At 38.4% G+C, this 25,256-nt stretch overlaps 1 protein-coding gene across 4 annotated transcripts in view; it reads right to left on the bottom strand.

Annotated features, from left to right (window-relative positions):
• Nucleotides 1-25,256, bottom strand: part of ERC2 (ELKS/RAB6-interacting/CAST family member 2) — a 943,617-nt gene that overhangs the window by 665,499 nt on the left and 252,862 nt on the right. For 3 of the 4 annotated variants that reach the window (XR_006784938.1, XR_006784937.1, XR_006784936.1), the window contains exon 4: nucleotides 6,951-7,025. Coding sequence is in view for 1 of the 4 variants with exons in the window: in XM_045832534.1 (XP_045688490.1) it covers nucleotides 4,154-4,195; nucleotides 6,951-7,025 (117 nt within the window). In the remaining 3 variants the exon portion in view is untranslated. Of the gene's footprint in view, nucleotides 1-4,153; nucleotides 4,196-6,950; nucleotides 7,026-25,256 lie in introns of all 4 variants that reach the window. The other variant, XM_045832534.1, reaches the window with a different exon arrangement.

A 25,256-nucleotide genomic window follows, 5' to 3' on the forward strand; every position in this document is an offset into this window, starting at 1 on the left:
CTATACAATTTACAAAGTACTTGTCCCCATAAATCTAGTCCCCACCTGGCACCATACATGATAATTATAATATATTGACTGTATTCCCTGTGCTGTACTTTACATCCCATGACTCTTTTGTAACTGCCAATTTGTCCTTCTTAATTCCTTCACCTTTTTCACTCAGGCCCCCAAGTCCTCTCCCATCTTGGCAGCCCTCACTTGGTTGTCTGTATCTATGAGTCTGTTTCTGTTGTTTGCTTATTTATTTTGTTCTTTAGGTTCCACAAATAAGTGAAATCATATGGTATTTGTCTTTCTCTGTCTGACTTATTTCACTTGGTCCATCCATATTGTTGGAAATGGTAAGATTTCATTCTTCTTACAGCCAAATAATATTCCGTAGTATATATCTACCACATCAACAAAATGAAAGACAACCTACTGAATGGAAGAAGATATTTGCCAATGATACATCTGATAGGGGTTAATATCCAAAATTTATAAAAAAAAACTGATACAACTTAACACCAAAACAAACAAATAAACAATCCAATCAAAAGATGGGTAGAGGACATGAACAGACATTTTTCCAAGAAGGACATACAGAAAGCCAGTAGACATATGAAAAGGTACTCAACTTCCCTAATAATCAGAGAGATACAAATTAAAACCACAATGAGATATCACCTCACACATGAATGCTATTATCAATAAATCAACAAACAAGTGTTGGTGAAGATGTAGAGAAAAGGGAAACCTCCTGCATTGTTGGTGGGATTGTAAATTGGTGCAGCCACTATGGAAAACACTATGGAGCTTCCTTACAAAATTAAAAATAGAACTACCTTATAACCCAGCAGTTCCATTTCTGAGTATTTATCCAAAGAAATCCAACACACTAATTCAAAAAGAATTATGTATCCCTATGTTCATTACAGGGTTGTTTATAATAGTCAAGAATATGGAAGCATCCTAAGTACTCATCAACAGACAATTGGATAACTTTATTTCTTTTCTCTCACTTTCTTATGGTTTAATTTGATTTTCCATTGCTTTTAAAATCTAGTCTCCCCTCAGCCAAACTGAATGACCTGCTCTTCCCCAGACACTCATACTTTCCATCCACGTTGGCTTTGCTCATATCATTCTCATTATTAATAAGCCATCCTTCTCCCTTTTATCAAAATCATGCCAATCTTTTTGGATCAAGGCCCTCCTTGGGTGCTGCCTCCTCCAAGAAGAATCTTCCACCCCTCTCTCACTTGGTATGTTCTGAGCCCCTGCAACCCATTTTGTCACTTTTTAGATCACTAGACCCTGGTTTATGTACTTCTTTCATTAGCGTCTTAAAGACTGAGCTCAATTTTTCTGAAAGGCCTGTCACAGTGCTGTGTATAAAATAGATGCATGTTGAGTCACACTGGTGTTTGTGACTCAACTTCAGGAGTTAAATTCACACAAATTGAACCTGTTTATTGCAGAAATCATCAACTAGTAACTCATTTAGAATCAAACACATCATAAGAATTTGGGCAAAGAAGAAAAAAAGTCTCATTTTTTTTAATCTTCCTTGCTTCTAAATGACAACTATATATCATCCAGAGCTAACATTTAACTTGACATTTTGCTTTTTCTGGCTATAACTTAAAACCCACATTTCCCTCCTTATTTAAAAAAGTAGTTAAATAGGAAAAAGGTTTTTTTCTAAGTTGTAAAATGAGAAGATGAAGAAATTTCTCAAGAAAAAAATAAGCTAAAGGACAATTTTTGGTATTGTAAATGGATAGTGCACATCAAAAACACATGGTTTTCCAAATTTGAATGAGTTATGTTCCACACTGTTATAAAGACTTCAGAGCAAGACTTAAAACTCGGGGGCGGGGGGGCCACAGGGCATATGTTGGCTGTAGGGTACATATTTGGAGCCAATTTTTAAGGCTGATAACACATACAAGTAGAAAGGGTGAGTCTTGCTTTATAGCACAAAATACACCAGGCCTTGATCTAATCAAAAATACCAAATAGACCTTTCCAGTTCTCATGAGCTGCCTCAACCTATTCTATGATGCAAACCTCAATGCATCATTTCCAAAATAAGTGTTCAAAGTAAAAACAGCTGAATGTATGAGCCATCTTCAGTAAAAGAAGACTGGAGGACTAGAGGTATAAGAGCTTTGAAGGAGAAACCTGTGTTCAAATGTTAACTGCCAACCGACTAGCTATAGAACCCTGGGCAGGTTGCTTATCCTCTCTCAACCATGGCTTTCTCATCTGTAAAACAGGGCTAATTATGCCTCCTTGAAAGTTTTTATATGCCAGGTTCCCTGTGCCTGGCTACCTATGTGTGGTTAGTGGTGTTTGAGCTGTGGGTTGTCACTGGTGGTACAGGTGGTATCATTGTCCTTATTGCTGTTATTTTTTTTTCAGTTGCCACAAAAGGAGCTCAGGCATCTTTTAAGTCCTAAAATCCATCATAATGGCTTGACTAGAAAAACTAGGCTTGACACAAATTTTATATGAACACATCATTCTGGGAGAAGAAATAATTCTAAATAGAGTTTAGTGTTTGGACTCTAAGAAGTAACAGTTCAAAAGATAGATGAAATAAACCTACAGCCAGAAAAACATTTCAGGTATTACATGGTTTTACTGATTAGATCCTAGTACTTGAATTAAGTTCACAATGGAAACTGGTATGCATTCAATGGCCTAGGTTGGGAATCAAAATCTCTCCTTAGCTTGTGTGACCTTGGGTTGGCAAGCAGCTCTTGCCTTCTCCATGTTCCAGCACATTCCTTCCATGCCTGCTAGAACTGAAATGGCTGGATCTGACCAAACAAGAAGGTATCTTTTAAGGGAAACTGAACTCAACTGTCAGTCAGCTCAACCACATGGAGAAGAAGAGTAATCATCTTCCTGAGCACAAAGACAAGGCTTGGTTTTTAGTTTTATTAACAAAAATCAGCCTTGTCACTGAAGTTTAGCACCCGAATGCAAAGTTACAGTTTTCAACAGCACAACTACAGGTAGGCTATTTAGCCAAGTTTTATCTTGAATTACTTACAATGCAGTTCCCATAGCAAAGCCTGGTACTCTAGAAGGACCACACATGACACACACATGCCCTGGCTGGTCATGTGACTAGAAAGCTAAACACTCACAATCCTCACTTCAGTTGCCACAGAGATACCATTGCATGGTGACATTATACCCCTAGCTTCTTAAACCACTTTCACCAGATCAAGTATATTTTCTGCAACTTTCATTAAAACACTGACATCCCATATATGTCCCATTTGATAAATTCTGCTGAGTTTAGTGCTAGCATAAAGCTTGTTTTTTTGATTGCCATTTAATTCATAAGCAAATGACAACTAGGGAACTTTATGCATTTTCTTTTCAGTCTGAGCTGTTAAGTTTGAATGAGGTTTCATTCCCTATCTCAGTAATTATTATTAGGTTTGGTGGGGTTTTTTGCATTTTTTTAAAAACATAGCTCTCTTCCTGTTCCTTCCTTCTGTGGTTGTTGGAGGTGCTGCAGCCATCTTGTTCAGACGGGCAGAGAGAGGTGGTCTGAAAATGGAGCTCCCATGAAGGAAACCAAAATACGTGGTGGAATGAGAGAAAAATGGGATCTGTGAATACCTTTTGAATCCCTGGATCAAGCTATGCTTGAAGCAATACTCCTGGGATATTTTTCCATTTATATGAGCCAATAAATTTCCTTTTGGCTTAAGCCATTTTGAATTAGATTTGGTTTGTTTAGAAGTTCTGACTAAAAAAGAAAAAAATTGAGATTATCTGACAAGTACTGTCATTACTATAATTCATTGTCCTTAAAAAAAAAACAAACCTAGGTACAGCTTTGTGAATAAAACCAAGAAAGTGCAACTTTTGGACATCATATTTATACCATGTCAAATTTATAGTAAAAGTAGATTAAAAATACATTCTTTCAAAGGACTTAACATTAAAGAAAGAAAAAAAAGGGGTTAAAGCCTTTAAACTGTCATTTTTATTGACAGTTCTATATAAGAGTAGAAAAGAGGAGCTTAGTAAAGAATTTTTAGACACAAAAGTAAGAAAAGGAGGAGCACTGCAACATCCACAAGGAAACTAACTTTTCTGAGGAACACACACAGTGTTCTAACAGTACAAACCTGGAACATACCTGCCAGACCAAATCAGGATCAAAATTAAAATTTGGAGCTTCCTGTAAGAAGATAAATCACAAATAACTTTAATTCACTTTGCTTCTCTTCATTTTCATTCAGGTGACTTTAGGTCCCCTGGCTCAGCTGGCTGGCAACAAATGTGATAGCTGCCAGAAAATGGTCCTCCTTTGTGATGTGAGCAAATCGTCCTCCCCAAGGCTCACCCCACAATGAGGTATCTTCACAACTCTAAAAGTACTGAGGGGTATGTAGAAAGTCACTAGAAGTATGAGATCGTGGTTCTAAAGTACTTGGGTTGGACAAGATTTCAGATTTTCACAATAAATACCTTTCTTGAGTTGATACAAAGGATATGTGTGGAGAAGACAAGGGGTCAGATTCACTAAGAACCAAGGGATAAGTAGGGATAACTTCTAAGCTCTTAATTCTATCATGTCCCTGAAAATACAGATCCAATTTACTGTAGAAAAGCTCCATTTGACTTCAGATTTTGCCAATGTATTATAGATGACATTAATGTTTACACAAAGGTGTTTAAGTTAAAACAAAACTTAAATGTCTCAAATTCCACCCACCAGGATCAAGGGTCAGTTCTATTTGAGAGTAAACCCTAAGGCTTGTAAAACACTGGTTTCCAATGTGCCCTCCAATTTTAAAGAGATGTAATATACAAAATCAGAAGAGATCACAGCCTCTATCACAAGCCACACACATGCGGCTGAGGAAATGACCCCTCTCTATCAGCTGCCTCCTTAATTCAATTTACGCATGTTGAGTATAGATGCTAATGGGACTCAGACTTCTCCACTGACAAAACAGAAGGCCAGCTTTGTAAATGAGCAGTCATCCAAAAGACAACAGAAAATCTCCAGGCTCTATACCCTGACAAATATATTGATCATCATTTGTCCTAAATATGTGTTCAACAAATCAGCAACATTGTCATCATAAGAGAAAAAGTACTGACTCAATTTACTAATAATGTATGGGCATGAATTTGACCTAAAAATCATGTTTTTATGCCTTCTCCTGTAGATAGCCTAAAGAGTGCTTTTATTTATTAATTTTTTGTTTTCTAACAAAACATGATACTAAAAACAGTAAGCTAGAATCAAACCAATTTATCTTTATAGTGACCTTTACTAGGAAAATGCCCAAAGCACTGGGAGAGATGTCATTCCTGGTTTCTCCAAAGATTTTTAGAAGGCATTCTTTTCTAAAGAAAAAAAACATAATAATTTGAAAATAGATTTTACATGCATCTTCTTATCCATTACTAATTCTGCGGATGTATGTGTGGAGGTAGGTAGAGAGGGGACTGACTGGCTCTTTGCAAAACAATAAATAAATAAAATCATTTAAAAAATTATTTTTGTCTTTTTCTTTCCTTTCCTTTTCTTTTCTTTTTCCTCCTTAAAAAAGTTTCAAATTTGGTTCTAAGGAATGTGAAGTGAGGATGAAATCTCAAGTACAAGCCATTCCCCTTCAGGTGTGGAATAAGTATCTTTTCAAAATAACTTAAAATTACATAAATTCAAAATGAATTGATGAGCTAAAATCAGCAATTATTTTTTCATCTTACTGGCAGGTGGTCCCATAGATAACATATTTCAAATCAATCTGCTGCAAATACATTATGAGTGCTTGACCTATGTAACCTTTTGGAATCATATAGTTTGAAAGCAAATGTTCTACATTATTTCCACAAAAATCTACTTGGATGAAGACACTATCATTGAACAAAAAAAAATTCCTAAATCAGAATTGTACATGCCAAGAACTCAATAGTTCATATTAATTTCTTTTTCCCCAGGACATGGGAATTTTTTGGTAGACAATTCAAAATCATGTGCTATAAGGAAGACAGAAAAATCATTATCCTGTTAGCAAGCTTCTTAACTGTCTTGTAGGCTGATGGTGACCAGTGTTGACCTCAAGTGTGAAATTACTAAATTGCAAACATTGTTGTTATGAATTATTTCTCCTTATGTAGCAATTTAAATCAAGGACTATTTATTCTTAAGATAAATACTATTTGCTTCCTTCTGGCAAAAACTATAAGTAAAAAAGACTTCAAATCTCTAGATACTGACAGCAATTAGGTTTTATTTAGATCTGTTTCTTAATCATGTATCATGACTTGGCCATCATCATTTACTTCATTATTCTTTAAATGCCCTAAATCCATCCAGGAGGGTCTTTGATTCTTTTAAATAGCATATCTCTAATGCTTCCACAGCTAGAGGAATATCTGGAGAGTATTTTAAAAATTATTACTTCTAGGCTTGGTTAGGAGAATATACTGGAGTCAAGAGAAAGTATTATTCATTGATAAGTAAATTTTGCTAATAGTACCATTTAAGTTATTTAATGACTCCATTGCATATAAAACTCCTTCTCTTTGCCAAATCTTAGTTTCTCGTGGTGTCTTTCAATTGTAATGCAAGTGGGAGGAAAAAAAGAATATTTCCAGGTTTAGAAATTTACTTTTAAAGCACACACAAAACCTCCCTTAAGCTTGAAAGCATTGGCCATACTCTGGAAAAGAACTCAGCTCCTTTCAGCCAAGGGATGTTTGAGCCCTTTATTCTTTTGCTCAGAAAAAGAGTCCTAATTAAAGGGCCAAGAAATTAAATGTACCCAGGAAGGCAAAAATATTCAGGAAAAAAAGCACTCACCAGGGTGCCTAGAGAAAAATACAACGTTCAATTCACATGTTTTATGTTAGGCACCATCAAGTTTAAACAAACTCCAGAGGCACAGCTGTTTTTGACAAATGTGAACAGCTCCTACCTTCATTTCAATGACAGTCTGGAGAGCCTTCGTCTTGGCTGGCTCCGGCTGAAGTTGGCTTCTTCGGTGCAGTTCCTGGGGAGGAACACGATAGAAATAAGCCTGACGGTTCATCCTCCTGTTACACCATGACCTTTATACAGGTACCACACAGCCCACCAGATACAGGTTTGCTGTGCACAGACATAAACAAGCCACAGGTACCTCTTCCCCCACCCTCTTTAGCATCCCTCCTGCCTGGAGCCTGAGTTCCGGTGCAAAGCTCCTGGCACATGCGCTATTTCTGAAACTTCCATCAATAATTAATGTCAACTCTGACAAAGCCAGCAAGTAATTATAGCCCTAATACTGTTCAACACTGAGGCTGTTGCCCAGCCATCAAATCATAATTTAGTGAATTACATCGCTCTGCACTCCCAATACAAACACAGCAAGAAAACGGAGGAAAGAAAATGACTAATGTGGTTGCAAATCTGTTGCACGCATGGCATTTTGCTACTGAGGTAAGTTTGAAATGAGCAATTTAAAACCTTTTCAGTACAACTGTGTCCCTTTTTGGAGTGAACTGATCTGATGAAACCCTGTGAATCTCTTGCTTCCTAATTTACAGTTTCAGTCCTTGTTCAAAATCACACGTGTGTGTGATATGTTTGTGCCAAGAAATTAAAACTGGCATTAATATCAACAGTGTTAGAGCGGAGAGAAAAATGGGTAAAGCCAGATGTAGACTTAAGAGCTTTTGGAATATGATGAATATTTCTTTAGGTAAAAAGCTAATAATATAATTGCAACTTTTAAGCTTGAAGGCTCAATTTTTCCATGTCTCTTCTCAAAAGAACAGTTCTATTAAAACTTTAAAAGGCTGTCTTAGCAGAAGGGATGAAATAAACAGGCTTTTTTCAGTTCATGCTTTAATTTTCTTAATATTATCAACATTTTATGAAATTGACAATAACAGGAGTAAACAAAAGTGCTAACACATGTCCATGCTGCTGATACAAGTTACCTATAAAGTAATTCCATTAAGAATTATTTGAATTGAAGTCACATATGGAGTAATTCCATAAGACTTATTTGCTTCCAGAAAAATCATTTAAAGTCAATGTGCAGTAGTTTTAGGCATTTACATTCCATGGGACCACAAACATTTTTCACTTTTTTAAATACTTTATTTATTTATTTTTAAAGAGAAAGGAAGGGAGAAAGAAAGGGAGAGAAACATCAGTCAGCTGACTCACACACCCCCAACTGGGGACCTGGCCCTCAACCCAGGCATGTGCTCTGATCGAGAATCAAACCAGTGACCTTTTGATTTGCAGGCTGGCACTCAATCCACTAGACCACATGGGCCATGGCAGACCACAAACATTTTTAAAAATGTTTCTACAAGGAGGGCATGCAGAGGGCCCATAGACACATGAAAAAAATGCTCAACATCACTAGCCATTAGAGAGATGCAAATTAAAACCACAATGAGATACCACTTCACACCGGTCAGAATGGTCATCATTAATAAATCGACAAACTACAAGTGCTGGAGAGGTTGTGGGGAAAAGGGAACCCTAGGGCATTGTTGATGGGAATGCAGACTGGTGCAACCACTGTGGAAAACAGTATGGAATTTCCTCAGAAAACTAAAGATGGAACTGCCTTTTGATCCAGCAATCCCAATGTTGGGATTATACCCTAAGAATCCTGAATCACCAATTCAAAAGAACCTATGTACCCCTATTTCATAGCAGCATTATTTACAATAGCCAAGTGCTGGAAAACAGCTTGAGTGCCCATTAGTAAATGGGCAAATGATCAAAAAACCATGGTGCATTTACACAATGGAATTCTATGCAGCAGAAAGAAAGAAGGAACTCTAACCCTTCACAACACTATGGATGGAACTAAGTGCAATAAGCCAAGTGATGAAAGACAAATGCCATATGATCTCACTTTTAAGTGGAACCTAATCAACAAAACAAATAAATGAACAAAATAGAACCAGAGAATTGGAGATAAAGAACAAACTGACAGTGACCAGAACGAAGGTGGGAGGGCAATAACAGGGGAAAGAGCAAGCAAAGGAACACGAATAGAGGGCTCATGGGCACAGATAATGCAGGAGATTGACTGTGGGAGTTGGGGTGGGTGCAGTAGGAGAGATCAATGAACAAAAAGGCAAGACAACTGTAACTGAACAACAATAAATTTTTAACAAAGAGAATATATTAACATAAAAGTTGTCAGAAGAACAGAATCCCAGAATAAAATATAGTCCTTCCAGGATAAGAAAACAAACTTTTCCCCCATATCCTATCATATCATTCTTACTTGCCAGCAGCGCCTAAGAAGACCTGGTCATGGACAGTTGTGCCCATGCCCAGGGAGCAGCAATGCAGAATCACCATTGCAGCTCCACCATACTGTCACAGTGGGGGCAGTAGAGGGAGCATATTTTCTTCTCAAAGTCATCACGAGCATGAACTAGCAAACTCATGCAAAACTCTTTCTCAACCACCAATTTAAGAAGGATTAGAATAGAATTTGTGCTTCTTAATTATTCAAATATGTCTCACATCAGTTAGGAAACTTTTTTCCCTCTAACATATCCCTAAAAGGGATGGAGTCAAGTATTTTGGAATCCACTGTATGACTAGAGAAACAGAAATAGATTCCATGTTCTTTTGGAGTCTCTGAAAAGCGATGATCTGGCAACACTGGTCATTTTGAGACTCCATGGTAATGACAGAGATTTTCTGAAGGAATGACCTTAAAAGCCGCTGTCCTTTTTTTGTGCATCTACAATGTTCCTGGCACTATTTGTCTCCTCCAGGTCTCAACACACTGTGTGGAGTATGACCTGTGTGTGCATCCCATGAGCTGCTGGTAAATATATAACAAATAGCACCCCCCATGGCCAACTTCAAGCTACCTAAGTGGTGTCACTGAATGCAGAGCTAGGAAGAGAGGTGCAATAACATCCCATCATATGGCATTTCCATTATATGGACACAATAGATATAATAACCTCAAGAGCACATATAATAAGAAAATATAATAAAAATTAGGAAATTAATACAAGTACTTTAATCATAAGTTTGGATATTTAATTTGTAACATAGGTTCTTAAAACAAGTTTCCACTATTCAGCCATCATGGACTACTATAATCCAGTTCCAGCACGCCACTAGGTGAATCACATAATACTTCAAATTTCCATAGAAAGTGACTTATCCCTAAACATTAATTCCAAGAGAGGTGGAGATCACTTGACCAATAAAATCTTATAGATGAGAAAACAGAAAGTAAATCACCTGTCAGAGTTGTTCCACAGTAAGTGGTAGAAAAATATATTTCACAAGTCACTAGTTATGATACAATGTGGCATTAAAAGCATTTCAACAAAAAAGACGAGAATGAAATTCATGATAATTTCATACCATAGCCAATCCCAATTCCAAAATAAAAATCATAAGGAAGTTTGAGGAGAGAGGTTAAGCTCGCATAAAACAAATTTAAAAACCAAGAAGCAACAAAGTAACACAACACAAACAAAAATTCATTGGGTAAAGGCATATGCTGTTAAAATTTCTGCCAAGCACAAAAACATTTTTAAGGGAAAATATGCACTAACAAAGCTAAACTTGTAGCAATAGTTTTGCAACAGAATTCTCTTCTGTAATTGTAAAAGTTCTACTATAATATAAACCAGCTCAAAATCCATATTGTGTCCTTTCCCTCTGTGTCACTCCATAAAAAAATAAATGATTAATAGTATCTCTAATTACTCATGGATTATAATTTTCCTTTTTAACTATACTATTTTTCAATCAATACTGACTTCACAGTTTCTGAGGAGCACCTTAATTTCTAAGATGTCAGGTACATGAAGACTGTAATCCACATTCAGATTTCACGGACTGTCTGAAAGTCCCACCTCAGACATGTAATCCATCTCTTTGATTTAGAAACCTTAAAATGCTCACTCTGACTGTAGCAGAGGGAACCAGTTGTCCAATGAAGATTCATGCTTCTCTCCATTAGTATAGAACAGCAATTTTCAACCGTTTTCATCTCATGGCACACATAAACTCATTACTAAAATTACATGGCACAGCAAAAAATATATTTTTATTGATCTGCCAAAAATAGGTATAATTTTGATTCATTCACACCAGATGGCTATTGTTGTATCAGCTGTTGTCATTTTTTTATTTGACAGTCTAAGGGAAAAGAAGTCAGTGCCCCTGACTAAATAAATAGTAGGGTATTTCATGTTTTAAAAATTCTTGTGGCACACCAGTGTGCCTGCTGTGGCACACCAGTTGAAAATTGCTGGTGTAGAGTGGTTGTTAGGAAGCCTTATCACCACCACCCTTGTGTGGAGATGGACCATGTGACTTATCTGGCCAGTGGAATGTGGGTAGAAATGAGAAACAAAACTTCCAGAAAAACTTTCTAGCTTGTCTTCAACTCGCCTATTTCCCTGCCTGCTGGTGAGAAGTAAAGGACTTGAAGACCCAAAAAGTTGGCAGAACCCCAAGATAAAGGAGCCTCACTTCCCAAAATGCCATATGAAAAGTCTGCTGAGCACCCATATTGGAAGGTGGTGTACATGAAAAATGAACTTCTATTGTTAGTCTCTGCATTTACAGGATTTATCTGTACAGACCCTAGCTCTCTCTGCCTTAAATATTGCAACAGATACAAAGAGAAGTAATGCCTAATTAGCTCCCAATTGTGTGTTTCATTTGAATCACAAAATGATTTTAATATGTGAGTACTGGCCAAATTTTTCTAAAGAGACACTAAAATAGTTGGTACTCTGACTATCCCTAACCATCTGAAAAATGCACCCATTATGCATTGATCTTAAACAACTAAAGAATTTTGCCAGCCCTGGCTGGTATGGCTCAGTGGATGGAGCATGGGCCTGGGAACAAAGGGTTGCTGGTTCAATTCCCAGTCAGGGCATGTGCCTGGGTTGTGGGCCAGGTCCCCGGTAGGGGGGTGCTCAAAAGGGAACCACACATTGATGCTTCTGTCCCTCTCTCCTTTCCTTCCCCTCTCTCTAAAAATAAATAAATAAATAAAATCTAAAAATATTTTAAGACAATTAAAAAAAAAGAATTTTGCCAAGGGATCTGATGTTGGTATGAGAGATACATAAGATTTAACTTACTCTGGTAGTTTTTTTTATTATTTTTTATTGTACTTTTTCCCCATTGTCATTTAGCCCCCTTATGACAGTGTTAAATCATCCAGAGCAGTGGTACCTATGGTTTTCTGGGTCACCGATCTTTGTAAGAATCAGATGGAAGGTGTGGATTCTCTCCAGTAATGGTCACAAAAGCACACACAAACAGAATGGTGCACTCCATGTTAGCTGTTTCACAGGGCCTGGGCCAGCATGTAAGAAGTCTGTCTTTGAACCAGACACCAGGCTGAAAACCACCTATTGAGAGGGAAGAACATTGTACAGAGAATTGGGAATCAGGGGTCTGCAGTTCCAGACTGAGATCTTGGGCACACATACCCCCACTCTCTGATCTGCAGAATATGGAGCTTTATGAGTGGGTTTCTAATGGCCCTTCAAGCTCTAAGAACATCCAGATTTTTAATAGGCTGCTGACTCTGAAATGCTGATGTCTGGCTGGTATTTTTAGTCACAGCCATTCTCAGTTTTTAAAGCAGAGTAAAAATAAAAGAAGAAAATGGGCAACATCACAAAATTTAATATCTCACTATACCACTGATCCCCAGCTTAAATATTTTCCTATAATTTCATGACTAGATTGGCTTTAACTGATCTAAAACTTGCAGCTTCTCTAAGTGATCAACATGGAAATATACCAAGAACCCAGAATTTTCAGCATGAAATCTCAAGTGGTTCATTGAGATGACGTTTCTTGGCAGTTAATGAGCATGTAGAGTAATGGACACTGTATTTTGCATACTCACAACTACCCACTGCCAGGCTCATCTTGGAAGCCAGCATCCATAATTCATTCATACGGTAGCAATGGTTTGTCTCTACAGCATGATATCAGAAAACTGGAATAGCTAGTTCTGGCAGATCTACTTCCAAAATGGCTTCTTCACTCATTTGTCTGGTGCCTTGCATGATAAATGACTTGAAGGCTAGGAGTAGCAGAAATCACCAGCCTGAGCACCTATATATGGCTCTCCCAGTGGCTTGGGCTTTCCCACAGCATGGCAGCCTTGGGGCAATCCAACCTCTTACATGTAGGTGTACAGACTCCAGAAAAAAGTGTTGAAGCAGATAAACCAGAGACTGCATAAACCCTTTTATTAACTCACCTCAGAAGTCCCATAGCATCACTTCTGCAATGTTCTATTGGTTGAAGTAGTTACAAACCTGCTCAGATTCCAGAGCAGGGTTCCAAACAATCTGAAGCCATATTTTTAAAATTGCCACTGTTAAGGAACAAAACCAATTGGAGAAACCAACAAGACAGTAATGCCATAATCTCAAACATTAACTCACATCAGTTTTAAGATATGGCAAATTCATATATTCAAATAATAATTTGATGCAAGGGGGTATAGGAAATACAGTCATGAACCAAACAGACAAATATCTCAGCCCTCATGGGTTTTTATTTCAAATTCCAATGGGAGAAAGTCACAATAATTTTAAAAAGGAAGCCAAAACAGTTTGTCATAGTGCTATAAAGGAAAGTGAGTCAGGAAGGTGGAACAGGACATGTTGAGGGTAGAGATAAATTGCAATTTTTAAATAGAGTGATCAGGGAAAGATTCATTGAAAGGTGACATATGGACAAAGAGCTAAAGGAAATGAAGGGAACAGTTGTGCAGATATTCCAGGCAGTGGGAACAGCAAATGCTTAAGTGTCTGGCTAGAGCTGCATAAGGGATGGGAAAGGAGTAGATCAGAAAACTGCAGGGGTGGGGAATAATGGGAGGAGGGGCCCTACACTTGGAATCCGTTGTTAGAACACTGGTTTTATTCTGAGAAATACAGGAAGCCACTGGAACATTCTGGGCAAAAACAAACCATGATATGATACACTTTCTTTCTTGTGTGGGTATTTTATTGATTATGCTATTACACTTATCCCACTTTTTTTCTCCCTTTTATCCTGCAGTACCTTACACCCTCCCAGCAGCATCCCTCAACCCTTAGTTCATGTCCATGGGTCCTACGTATAAGTTCTTTGGCTTCTACATTCCCTCCACTATCTTAACCTCCCCCTGTCTATTTTCTGCCTACCAATTAGGCTTCTTATTCCCTGTACCTTTTCTTTCATTCACCCCCCACTGCCTCCCCGCTGATAACCCTCCATGTGATCTCCATTTCTGTGATTCTGTTCCTGTTCTAATTGTTTGCTTAGTTTGTTCTTGCTTTCAATTTTTATGTTCAGTTATTGATAGTTGTAAGTTTGTTATCATTTTACTGTTCATATTTTTTATCTTCTTTTTCTTAGATATTCCCCTTAACATTTCATATAAAGGCTTGGTGATGATGAACTCCTTTAACTTGACCTTATCTGGGAAGCACTTTATCTGCCCTTCCATTCTAAATGAGAGCTTTGCTGTCTAGAGTAATCTTAGATGTAGGTCCTTGCCTTTCAAGACTTGGAATACTTCTTTCCAGGCCCTTCCAGCTGCTTTTTTAAAAGGTTTCTTTTGAGAAATCAGCTGATAGTCTTATGGGAACTCATTTGTAGGTAACCGTTTTAGGTAACCGTTTCCTTCTCTTTTGCTGCTTTTAAGATTCTCTCCTTATCTTTAATTTTGGGTAATTTAATTATGATGTGTCTTGGTGTGTTATTCCTTGGGTCCAATTTCTTTGTGGCTCTCTAAGTTTCCTGGACTTCCTGGAAATCTGTTTCCTTTACCAGATTGGGGAATTCTTCCTTCATTATTTTTTCAAATAAGTTTTCAATTTCTTGCTCTTCCTCTTCTTCTGGCCCCGCTATGATTCAGATGTTGGAGCATTTAAATTTGTCCCAGAGGCTCCTAACCTCTCCTCATTTTTTTTGAGCTCTTGTTTCTTCATTCTATTCCAGTTGAATGTTTATTTCTTCCTTCTATTGCAAATCATTGATTTGGATCCCAGTTTCCTCCCCTTCACTGTTGGTTTCCTGTATGTTTTTCTTTATTTCACTTTGCATAGCCTTCACTTTTTCCTCTATTTTGCGTCTGTACTGTCATTTCTGTGAGCATCCTGATTAGCAGTGTTTTGAACTCCGCATCTGATAGGTTGGCTATCTCCTCATTGCTTAATTGTTTTTCAGGAGTTTGGATCTGTTCTTTCATTTGGGCCATATTTCTTTGTCTCAGTGCACCTGTTATGTTGTAAGAGGAGGAACTTTAGATATTCGCCAGTGTGGGGCAACCCACTGTATGTGGGGGAGGGGTGCAAGAGGGAACAATACCACTTGCTCTGCTCTTGCCCCACTTTCAGCCCCTTCCCCCCTACCCACAAGCACATTGGGCTTTTCAGGTGCTGATTCCCAGGTGGGTAGCTTTGTGTACATTCTAGGATCCTGTGGGTCTATGAAAAAATGCTCCTGTAAGGTTGGGAGAACCTGCTACCACAACCCCCACAGGTTTTTACAGCCGGAGGTTTTGAGACTTTAGTTCCCCACACCAAAACCCTGGGTTGCGCGGTCTGTCTTGTTCCCCAGTTGTTTCTCCTGGCTTATCCACACACAAATGTGGAACCACCAGGTCCCCCAGCCACCACGTGGCCTGCCCAGTCCACCACCTTACCACGTGTCCTCTCCACCTTGACTGCCTATCTCTGTCCCTCCTGCTGGTCTGGATGAATGTTTCTTCTTCAATTCCTTCATTGTCGGACTTCCACACAGTTTGATTTTCTGCAGTTCTGGTTGTTTTTTGTTTTTAAATTTGTTATTGTCCTTCTTTTGGTTGTGTGAGGACACAAAAGGTATCTACCTATGCCTCCATCTTGGCCAGAAGTCTGATGATATGCTTTCTTAAATGCTTATTCCAGCTGCTGGACTGCAGTGTGGTTTTGGATTGGGGTTGGGCATAATAAGTTGTGGAGGTGTTAAGGGCAGAACCACAGGGACTAGGAAGAAGCAATTGGAATAACCCCAGAAAGGCATGATATAACCTTGGACCAGGGTAACAGTGGAGGCAATGAGGAATTGAGTTTGTTTATGTGTTGAAGGTGAGGCTAACTTGACTTCCTGACAGATTGCCTGGAGACTAAAGAAAGAGAAAAGTAAAGACTTCTAGGCTTCAAGGCTTCAAGACTTCTAGTCCAAACAACAGGAAGAACAAAGATAGAATACAAAGACGGAAAAGACTGAGGAGGAGAAGTGGGAGAGATGAAACCAAGAATTTTGTTTCGCATGTGTTAAGTTTGTGGTGCCATTAGACATCCAAGTGGAGATGCTAATTAGGAGGTCAAATAGATGGGTCTCGATTTGAGGGGAGAAGAGCTACAATTACAAAATTGAGATTAGGGAATAGATAGCACTTAAAGCAGAGAGTCTATATAAGATTAACTAGGGACTGAGCATAAGAAGGAGAAGTCAGAAAACTAAACCCAGGAGCAATCCAACACTAGGGGTAGGAGAAGGGAGGATGAAACAGCAAAGAAAACTGAAGAATAGCCAGTGAGGTAGGAGGAGAACCAGGAGTGTGGCATCCTGGAAATTAAGTGAGGATAATGAGCCCAGGATGCACAAATAACCACCTAATCAATTACTGCTGAGAGGTTAATAGGATGAGGCCAAAGTATTGACCACAGGACTTAGCAACATGCAGGTCATTAGTAACCTCATTAGTAACCTTGGCTACAGCAATTTTAGTAGCTAGTAGAAATTAAAGTTTGGCTGGAATGTGCTATGGGAGAATGGAAGGAGAGAGGAACCTCAGGCTACTATATCTCCAAAAATTCAACTGATCATTTCTTTTATCAAAACTCTTTAAAATTTGTACACCCATGTTCATACCATTATCACATTAGCAAAAGATGGAAGCACCTGAAAAGTCCACCAACAAATGGATGGATAAACAAAATGTGGTATGTAAGTATAATAAAATATTATTCAGTCTTAAAAAGGAAGGAAATTTGAACACCTACTACAATATGAATGCACCTCAAGGGCATTATGATTAGTGAAATAAAGTAGTCACAAAAACACACATAGTGTGCAGTCTTATTTGAGGAATGTTGAATAGTCAAACTCATAGAAACAAAAAGTAGAATGGTGACTGTCAGGGAGTGAGGGTTAGGGGGAAACGGGGAGTTGCTTAATGGGCACAGTTTCTGTTTCACAAGATGAAAAAGTTCTAGAGATTAGTTACACAACAATGTGAATATATGTAACATTATTGAACTGCACACTTAAAAATAGTTAAGATGGTAAATTTTATGTTGTGTGTCTTTTTACCACAATTTAAATTTTTAAAAAAACATAAACATAACTGAAAGTGCCAAAGTCCCACAACCTTCTCCACTGACATTCTTTTAGAGAGAAACCATTGTCTTAAAGTCAGTGTCCATCTTCCTCATGCATGCTTTTGTGCTCTTTTTATAGATGTATGTCCTCATAAATAGTACATATCTAACAATAGAGTGCATCATATTTAATTTACACAAAATGCTGTCCATAGTGCACAAAGCTTTTGCATTTCAGTTTTTACCTCAACAATATTTATGTATTTAGAATTTATCTGTGTAAATAAGTGTTTCCTACTCTTTTTTCCATTACAAACTGTGTTACAATAAACCTCCTAGACATGGAAAAAACCCCACTGTTTCAGATATCTTTATATTCTTAAATTCACAATAATTCTAGTCTTTCTACAACATTCTGTTTCTTCTATTAGGAATAATCCTCTACCCTTTTACTCTCTTTTGTCTACAAAGGTCAGCAAACTAGCTCTTAGGCCAGATCCAGCCTACCATCTGATTTGGTAAATAAAGTTTTATTGAAATACTGCTTACCCATTACACATTGTCTATGGTTGCTTTAATGCTACAACAGCAGAGTTGAAATATTGTGACAGAAACTGTATGGCCTCACATATGACCTTTTACAGAAAAATTTGTCAACCCTTAGTCCAGAATATCTTCAATACTCATCCTAGTAACCTCAAAAAAAATACCAGTTCCTCATGTGGTAGTTTGACACATGCCCACAAATTCTTTAACTCTATAAAATGAAGCCTAAATATCTTCTCCTTAACCATGGCCTGGACTTAGAAACTTACTCCTAACAAATAGAATATGGTTGAAGTGGCATGTGTTACTTCTGAGGCTTGGTCATAAAAGCCACGTTGGCTTACTTTTTAATCGGTCTTGGGTTACTTGCTCTGAGGGAAGCCAGCTGCCACACCATGAGGATACTCAAGCTGCCCTACAAAGAGGCCCAATGGCATAAAATTGAGGCCTCCTTCCAACAGCTATGTGAATGAGCAGTCATGGAGGTGGGTCTTCCAGATCCAGTTAAGCCTCAGATGCCTGCAGCCCTTCCCTGCAGCTTGACTGTAATGTCATGAGAGAGTCTGGGCCAGAACCATCAGATAAGTGATTCAGTCTTTCTTTGTCCACAGAATCTATGAGATAATAAGTATTTGTTGTTTTAAGCCACTAAGTTTTGTGGTCACTGGTTATGATGCAATAGGTTACAAATATGTCACAGAAAGGTTATTAGCTCACCCTCCAGACTAGCCTACCTGCCACATCCTCATGTACACTCTCATACCATTGTGTACTCTCCTTTGTAACATGGGATATGACTGTAATTTCACAATAACTTATAAAATTAATGGAGTCACGTCCATGTTTACCATTGAGTGATAAACTTCATGAGCACAGAGACTCTGTATGTCCACTATATTTGCAGTAATCAATATAGTACCTGTCTATAGTAAGTGTTCAATAAATATTGACTGACACAGTACAAATGACATTATACTTATAGGCCTGGAAGTTCTATACCTTTTGACCAAAAGAAGTCTGATATGAGGGATAATAGCCAATAGTTACTTATACATTGCTACATTGTACTAAGCACTCTTCTAAGAACTTTATAAATATTAAATTGTTTAATCTTTACATTAACCTTCATAGGTATTATTATCATCACCATTTTTCACTCAAAGAAATAGAAGCATAGAGAAGTTAGTAACTTGCCCAGTCTACTGAATTACACTAGTGGGATTTACCCCAAGCAGTTTGGTTCCAAGGTCTCTGCTTCTAACAACCATGCTAGACTGCCTATTTTCACCAGTTAGCTTTGATTTGGTATTTGAAGTTGACACTAACATCTCTATTGGCTTATTTCACTATAGCTACCTCCTACTTCTCCTTTGATCCAGTCTTACATTTCTCATTCTTTTCTTGGGTACTTGAAAATTTAAAGAAACTTATAACAGTTATCTGATGCTGATATCCATATTAGGTATTAAAACTTAAATGACAAATATGGTTAAGCACACAAAAATGGAGAATAAAAAATTTCTTTCAAATATTAATACCCTTCTCACTCTTTGACAGATCAAGCATTAAACATAATAACTGAAAGATTTAAATGATATAATTAGTAAGGCTGAACTAATAGATAATCATACTAAACTTTGGATCCTATAGACATCCATGTCAAGGCTCCATGGAATATTTAAACAGATTGATCACATACCAGACCACCAAGAAAAACCTCAAATGGATTCCAAATGGCAGAAGTGATAAAAGGCCACATTCTTTGCCCACACATAATAAAACAAATTAATAACAAAAGTTAAAAGTGAAACTTCCCTGCTTGGAAAGTAAAGCTCACAGAGTCTTAAAATTCATCCTTTACAATTAAACAGATCCTGTCCTCTCCACCTCCTATGTGTATGGCCTTGGGCAATTCCGGAATTTTCATTGATCCTCAGGATAGTGAAATTAAAAAGAGATAAGCATGTAAAGTACCTGCCTGGGCTGGCATATAGTACACTCTCAATAATTGAAACTTATCCTTATTGATGTTGTTGCTCCTGAATGGTTATTAGTGTTCCTGAAAGTACATTAGAGAATGCATCCTGGAAAATGGTTTTCCCGGACACTTGTTCTGTGGTCTGATACTGCCAACCATTAAGACATTGACACTGGGTGTGACTAAAAAATTCAACTCAAGAAATACTTACTGAAGGCCCACAATGTGCCAGATAAAATACACAGAACCCCTGCCTTCATGACACTTGCATTCTAGTGCAAGCATTCTCTGTGGGGGTGATATCATGCCTAGAGGGTTCAGGGTGGGAGAAGCAAGTTGCTCAGTGTTGTTGGAGTGATAAAGAGAGTGCTGGGAGGTGAGGCCCAAAGGGTAAGGGGTGGAGAGGTGAAAGATTGTATAAGGCCATGTAGATCCTCATAAAGACCTTGGTCTTACACAGAAGTCTTCAGATTCTAGAAAGAGAAAGCAGTTTCCATGGAAATACATAAATATGATATAACCTTATTGTTAAATTATTTTTTTAGTCTTCACCAAAAAAAAGACATTGGGGAACATAACAACATAACAACTGAATCTCTTCATATATACATTTCCACTGAGTTTAATGTATAACTTACTCCTGTTGCTAAATCTGCATTAAAAATTGTTTGAAAGATTTATATTGGTCCTTCAGATACTATAAGCCTGGGAACCACAGAAATTAATAGAATGAGATACAGGCTTCCAAATATTTAGCCAGTGGTATTAGCAATGTCCTAGGAGAAACAATGAAGTTTAGTTATTTAATTTAATATTTATTGAGCATCTAATGCATGCTAGGCAATGCAGAGATAACAAAAATTAATGAAACACAATGACAGGTGTCAGGAAACTTAGTTGTCCAGTGGAGTGGGAGTACCTAACTGGAATACAAAACCACAATAAGAACATTATCCACCACTTCCAGAATGCTTACCATATGCCAAGCCCTGGGCTTCCTGTCTAGCCTGACTGGATCTGCAGAGAATCCCTTTAGATAGTAGTTACCATCCCCATGGGAAAGCTGCAGACATTCAGACTCAGAGAGTTGAGTAACAGGCCCAAGATTACAGAGCCAATAAGACTTAAGAGTGTGACCCTTAAGTACTAACACAACACTTAGTTTATATCACTATTTATGGTCTCTTCATACTTTGCAAACATTTAGGGTTTTAACAGGTAACTAAATCTGACATCTGGTTTGTTTCTCAGGTCCCTGATAGGAACCTACCAGCTCTGAATGGCATGTTATGGGAGAGAATGAGAGGCAAGCATCCTCAGTGAGGAAAGGAGAGCTATGGAAAGCTTCATGGACAAAGCCTGTGGCTGGTTAATCTTTGACCATCTTTGGGCTTCTCTGCTAGACTCCTCTGCTGGATTCCTCTGTTCCTAAGCCAAAACATGGGTACTACTCCTTGAACCTTATATATACTGGCCTTTGTTCTACTCATTTGGGAACATAAAGAACAAAAAGGATCCATTTGTTCCATGATGATAGCTTCCTGCTCAGAAGTACTTTCTTACTGAAGAGTCATTCTATCTACTGTGTCTTATATGGCACAGTGTTGGGTGCTCTCAGCAACATCCTGGTCATTTACCTCATTCAATGCCCCTGATTTCCTCTGTTCTTGGAAGCTAAGCAAGCTTGGGCCTAGTTAGTCCTTGGATGAGAGAGTGCCTGAGAAAATCAGGTGCTATAGGGTTTTAGTGAAACCAAGAACCATAGAGGATTATCCCCAGGGCTTGAAACCTAATAGAGTTTGCCCAGCTGGATTTCAAATCTACATTGGACTTGTGACTCCAAATCTTCCCTTTCTTCCCCATTTGAACTGGAATGTCTATAACAACGTATACCAGTACAGTTGTCATTTATTGGGAGGGGATAACATGTTTCTTTAGTTTCACAGGCCCAATGATAGAGAGGAATTGCACCCCACAAATTGTATTTCGTAGATTATACCCAGAGCTCCACCAATACATAAGTTAGATAATTTAGATATTTAGACTTTGAACTGATGATATCTGAGGCTTTGAGTTGGTGCTATAATGAGACCTTTGGAGACCTTGGGATGAGGTGAATATATTTTTATTTGGGAGTGATGTGCATCTTTGGAGACCTCACAGAGTGAACTGTGGTCAGCAAAATAGCACCCTTTACCAAAGATGTCTACTCCTGTTTCCAAAACCTGTGAACATGTTACATTATATGGCAAAATAGACTTTGCTGATATAATTAATGTTATAGATGCTAAGACAGAAAGATGATCCTGGATAACCTGAGTGGGCCCAATCTAATCACATAAACTCTTTAAAGACTCAGAACTTTCTCTGACTGGAGGCAGAAAAGAGATGCATCAGATGGGGAAGTCAGAGAGATCCTAAGCATGAGAAGGATTTGATGTGCCATTGTTGGTTCCAAGATGCAGGGGTCATGTGCAAGGACCAGAGGAAGCCTTTAGTAATGGGGACCTCAATCCTACTAATACAAGGAACTAGATTCAGCCAGCAACCTAAATAAGCTTGAGAGCAGACTGATGTCTAGAAAGGAACAGCCCTAACAACACCTTGATTTTGGCCTCATACAACTCAAAGCAAAGGATCCAATTAATCATACTATACCAGGACTTCCAACCTATGAGCTAATAAATCTGTGTTGTTGTAAGCTGCTAAATGTATGATAATTTGTTATGGCAGTAATAGAAAACTTTTATAGGTTGGTTAATCTTTCACTAGCCTTTGGACTATACTATTGGACAGTCCTTTCTACACTGAAATGAAATACATGCTCCTGAAGCTTCTATAGACTGGTCTTTGTTCTCCTCATTTAAGGACAAAAGAACAAATCAGGTTCCTCTCCCATGATGACAACTTCCTGGTCCAAAATTGTTCTTACTATTGTGGCCACTGTTTTTTATATGGCATGGTGCCAGGTACTCTCAGCAGTATCCAGGTCCCTTACTTTACTCCACCTCTATGTCTCAGGTCAGATTCCTAAGAAGCAGAGCATGAGACAGGGACTTTAATGCAAAGAAGTTAAGCAAGAATGTTGTGTAGAAAATAGCCTGAGCCTGAGCCTGAGCTTGCAGGGAGCTCTAAGAAGTAAACTGTGCTTCAGAATCTGTCCCTCTTGAGTCAAGGGAGCCAGACTTCTGTACCCCTGCTCTACTCATTCATCACTCGGGGATGGCCTTGGCACTTCTAGGCAGGAGGTAGTTTGACAACTCTAGCTACCCACAGGCACACCTCCAGTAAATATCGCAAATATGAGTCATTGGCAACAGCACCCACAGCCACTGGAAGATGGGCTTACCAGCCCAGTAATGGGATCCCAAGGGGTCTGAGCCAGGCAAAATTAGCATCTGCTAGAGCTCATGATTCAGAGGTTGTATACCAGAACTCCAGGTTTGATATGAACAATCATGGAGTGGGTAGTGTTGGATTGCATTTCTCCTATTCTACATATGTGGCTTCAACACTTTTATTTTAGCAGTATAAGTTTGTTTTGTTCCCAAATAAAATTCTACACCATAAACACACACACACAAACACACACATACACACTTGGTAAAATTAATCGAACATCCACTGTTTCCAACAGAGTGATAGGTCCTTTAGACAGGAAGAAAATAAGGCTGATCCTGCCATCACAAGGCTGTCTGGTAGGACAGGCATCAGAAATATGTAAAGAAGGAAAGTAAAAATCACAAATGTATACAGATGATAAATGCTGTACAAACAATAGCAACAAATGGATGCTGAATACTGAGATGAAGATAACAGGGGAGGGATAAAATCAACCTACTGAACATGTGGTCAAATTTCTGATTTTCTTCTTCTGAACTGCAGTATCAATTAAGGTACTTTGCTTTTCCTGTTATCATCCCCTTTAACTTTATTTTTATTAAAGTATATTTGCCATACAATATTATATTAGTTTCAGATATAAAACACAATGATTTGACATTTATATTCCTTAAAATGTGACCACCACAATAAGTCTAATAAACATTAGTCACCATACAAAGTTATTACAAAAATATTGACTATTGTTCCTATGCTATACATTATGTCCCTATAACGTATTTTTTAACTGGAGGTTTGCATCTCTTATTCCCCTTCAGATACAGAGGAAATTTTCACCATCCTCCTATTATCCTCCCCTCTGGTAACCATCAGTTTGTTCTCTGTATCTGTGAGTCTGTTTCAATGTCTGTTTTATTTGTTCATTTGTTTTATTTTGTTTTGTTTTTTAGATTCCATATATAAGTGAAATCATACAGTATTTGTCTCTCTCTGACTTAGGTCACTTAGTCTCTTAACTTTAATCTAGAAGGCCTCCCAGACATTCAGCCAAAACCTGAATAATGAGCAGAAACTGGCCATCCAGGCACCCATGGGGAGAGTTGTCCAGGTGGAACAAAGAAGTGAAAAAAAAAGTGGATCTGCTAAGATTAAAGGGGTGAAAGGGGAGGAGAAACCTGGAGACCAACCACTCAGTTCACTGCAGAGACCCCCAGAGGTACTTCCTGGGAATTCCAGTGTCCTCAGAACACCATTATAGAACCATCTTTCTGAGGATTATATTCTAGTTACAGATTCTAAATAATTCAATTCAAGATTGAAGAAAAATCACTGGTATTCTGTCCAGTGCCACCGGGGGCCCCCCAACCATCATTCTATGTTCCTAGGTCTTTACACATTTTCCCCATGACCCTTTCTCTCTCAAAGCCTTGGAGAAGGTGTGGGAAAGAAAGGGACTGGCATCTTCGCAGCTCCAGCTAGAGGGCCCATTTGAGAGATGCCAGCAGGGGGTGGCATATGAATCAGCAGCATGTTCCATGCACACCCCCACGGCCCAGATGGCTTCACAGCACAGGAGCAGAGGGCGGCTCCTACGCAGACAATTTCTCTGGCTGAAGACACACCACGCTTTAGACCATGAGGGAACAAACACGCTGTGGTCGTGGGGGTGACATTTTTACAGAAAAGGGTATGGTCTTTCTTTTACCATCTACAGTAAGACCTTAGTGTGTGAAAAGTGAGGGCTCACAGAAGTATAAAGCACCATAGGGGCTAGGTGGTGCAGCATCTCACTCACAGCAGAAATTTTTTCATATCCCTGATATGGGTCACTGAGCTGAAACTTGAACAATTCAGACCTGGAGGGTCACACCTCCACGAAGCAGCTCTGATAATTGGACAGTTCTCTCCTTGACTCAGAATCTGCTCCATCCAATTCTCCTCCATTTGGTCCGCTTTTTCATTACACAGGATTTAATAACAACATGTTGGCCATTCATCGAATCCTTGCCATGCCCTAAATGTTGTG

This window comes from Phyllostomus hastatus, unplaced genomic scaffold (genome assembly GCF_019186645.2).
Source record: "Phyllostomus hastatus isolate PE091 unplaced genomic scaffold, TTU_PhHast_1.1 phas_contig_16, whole genome shotgun sequence".
Lineage (NCBI taxonomy): Eukaryota > Metazoa > Chordata > Mammalia > Chiroptera > Phyllostomidae > Phyllostomus > Phyllostomus hastatus.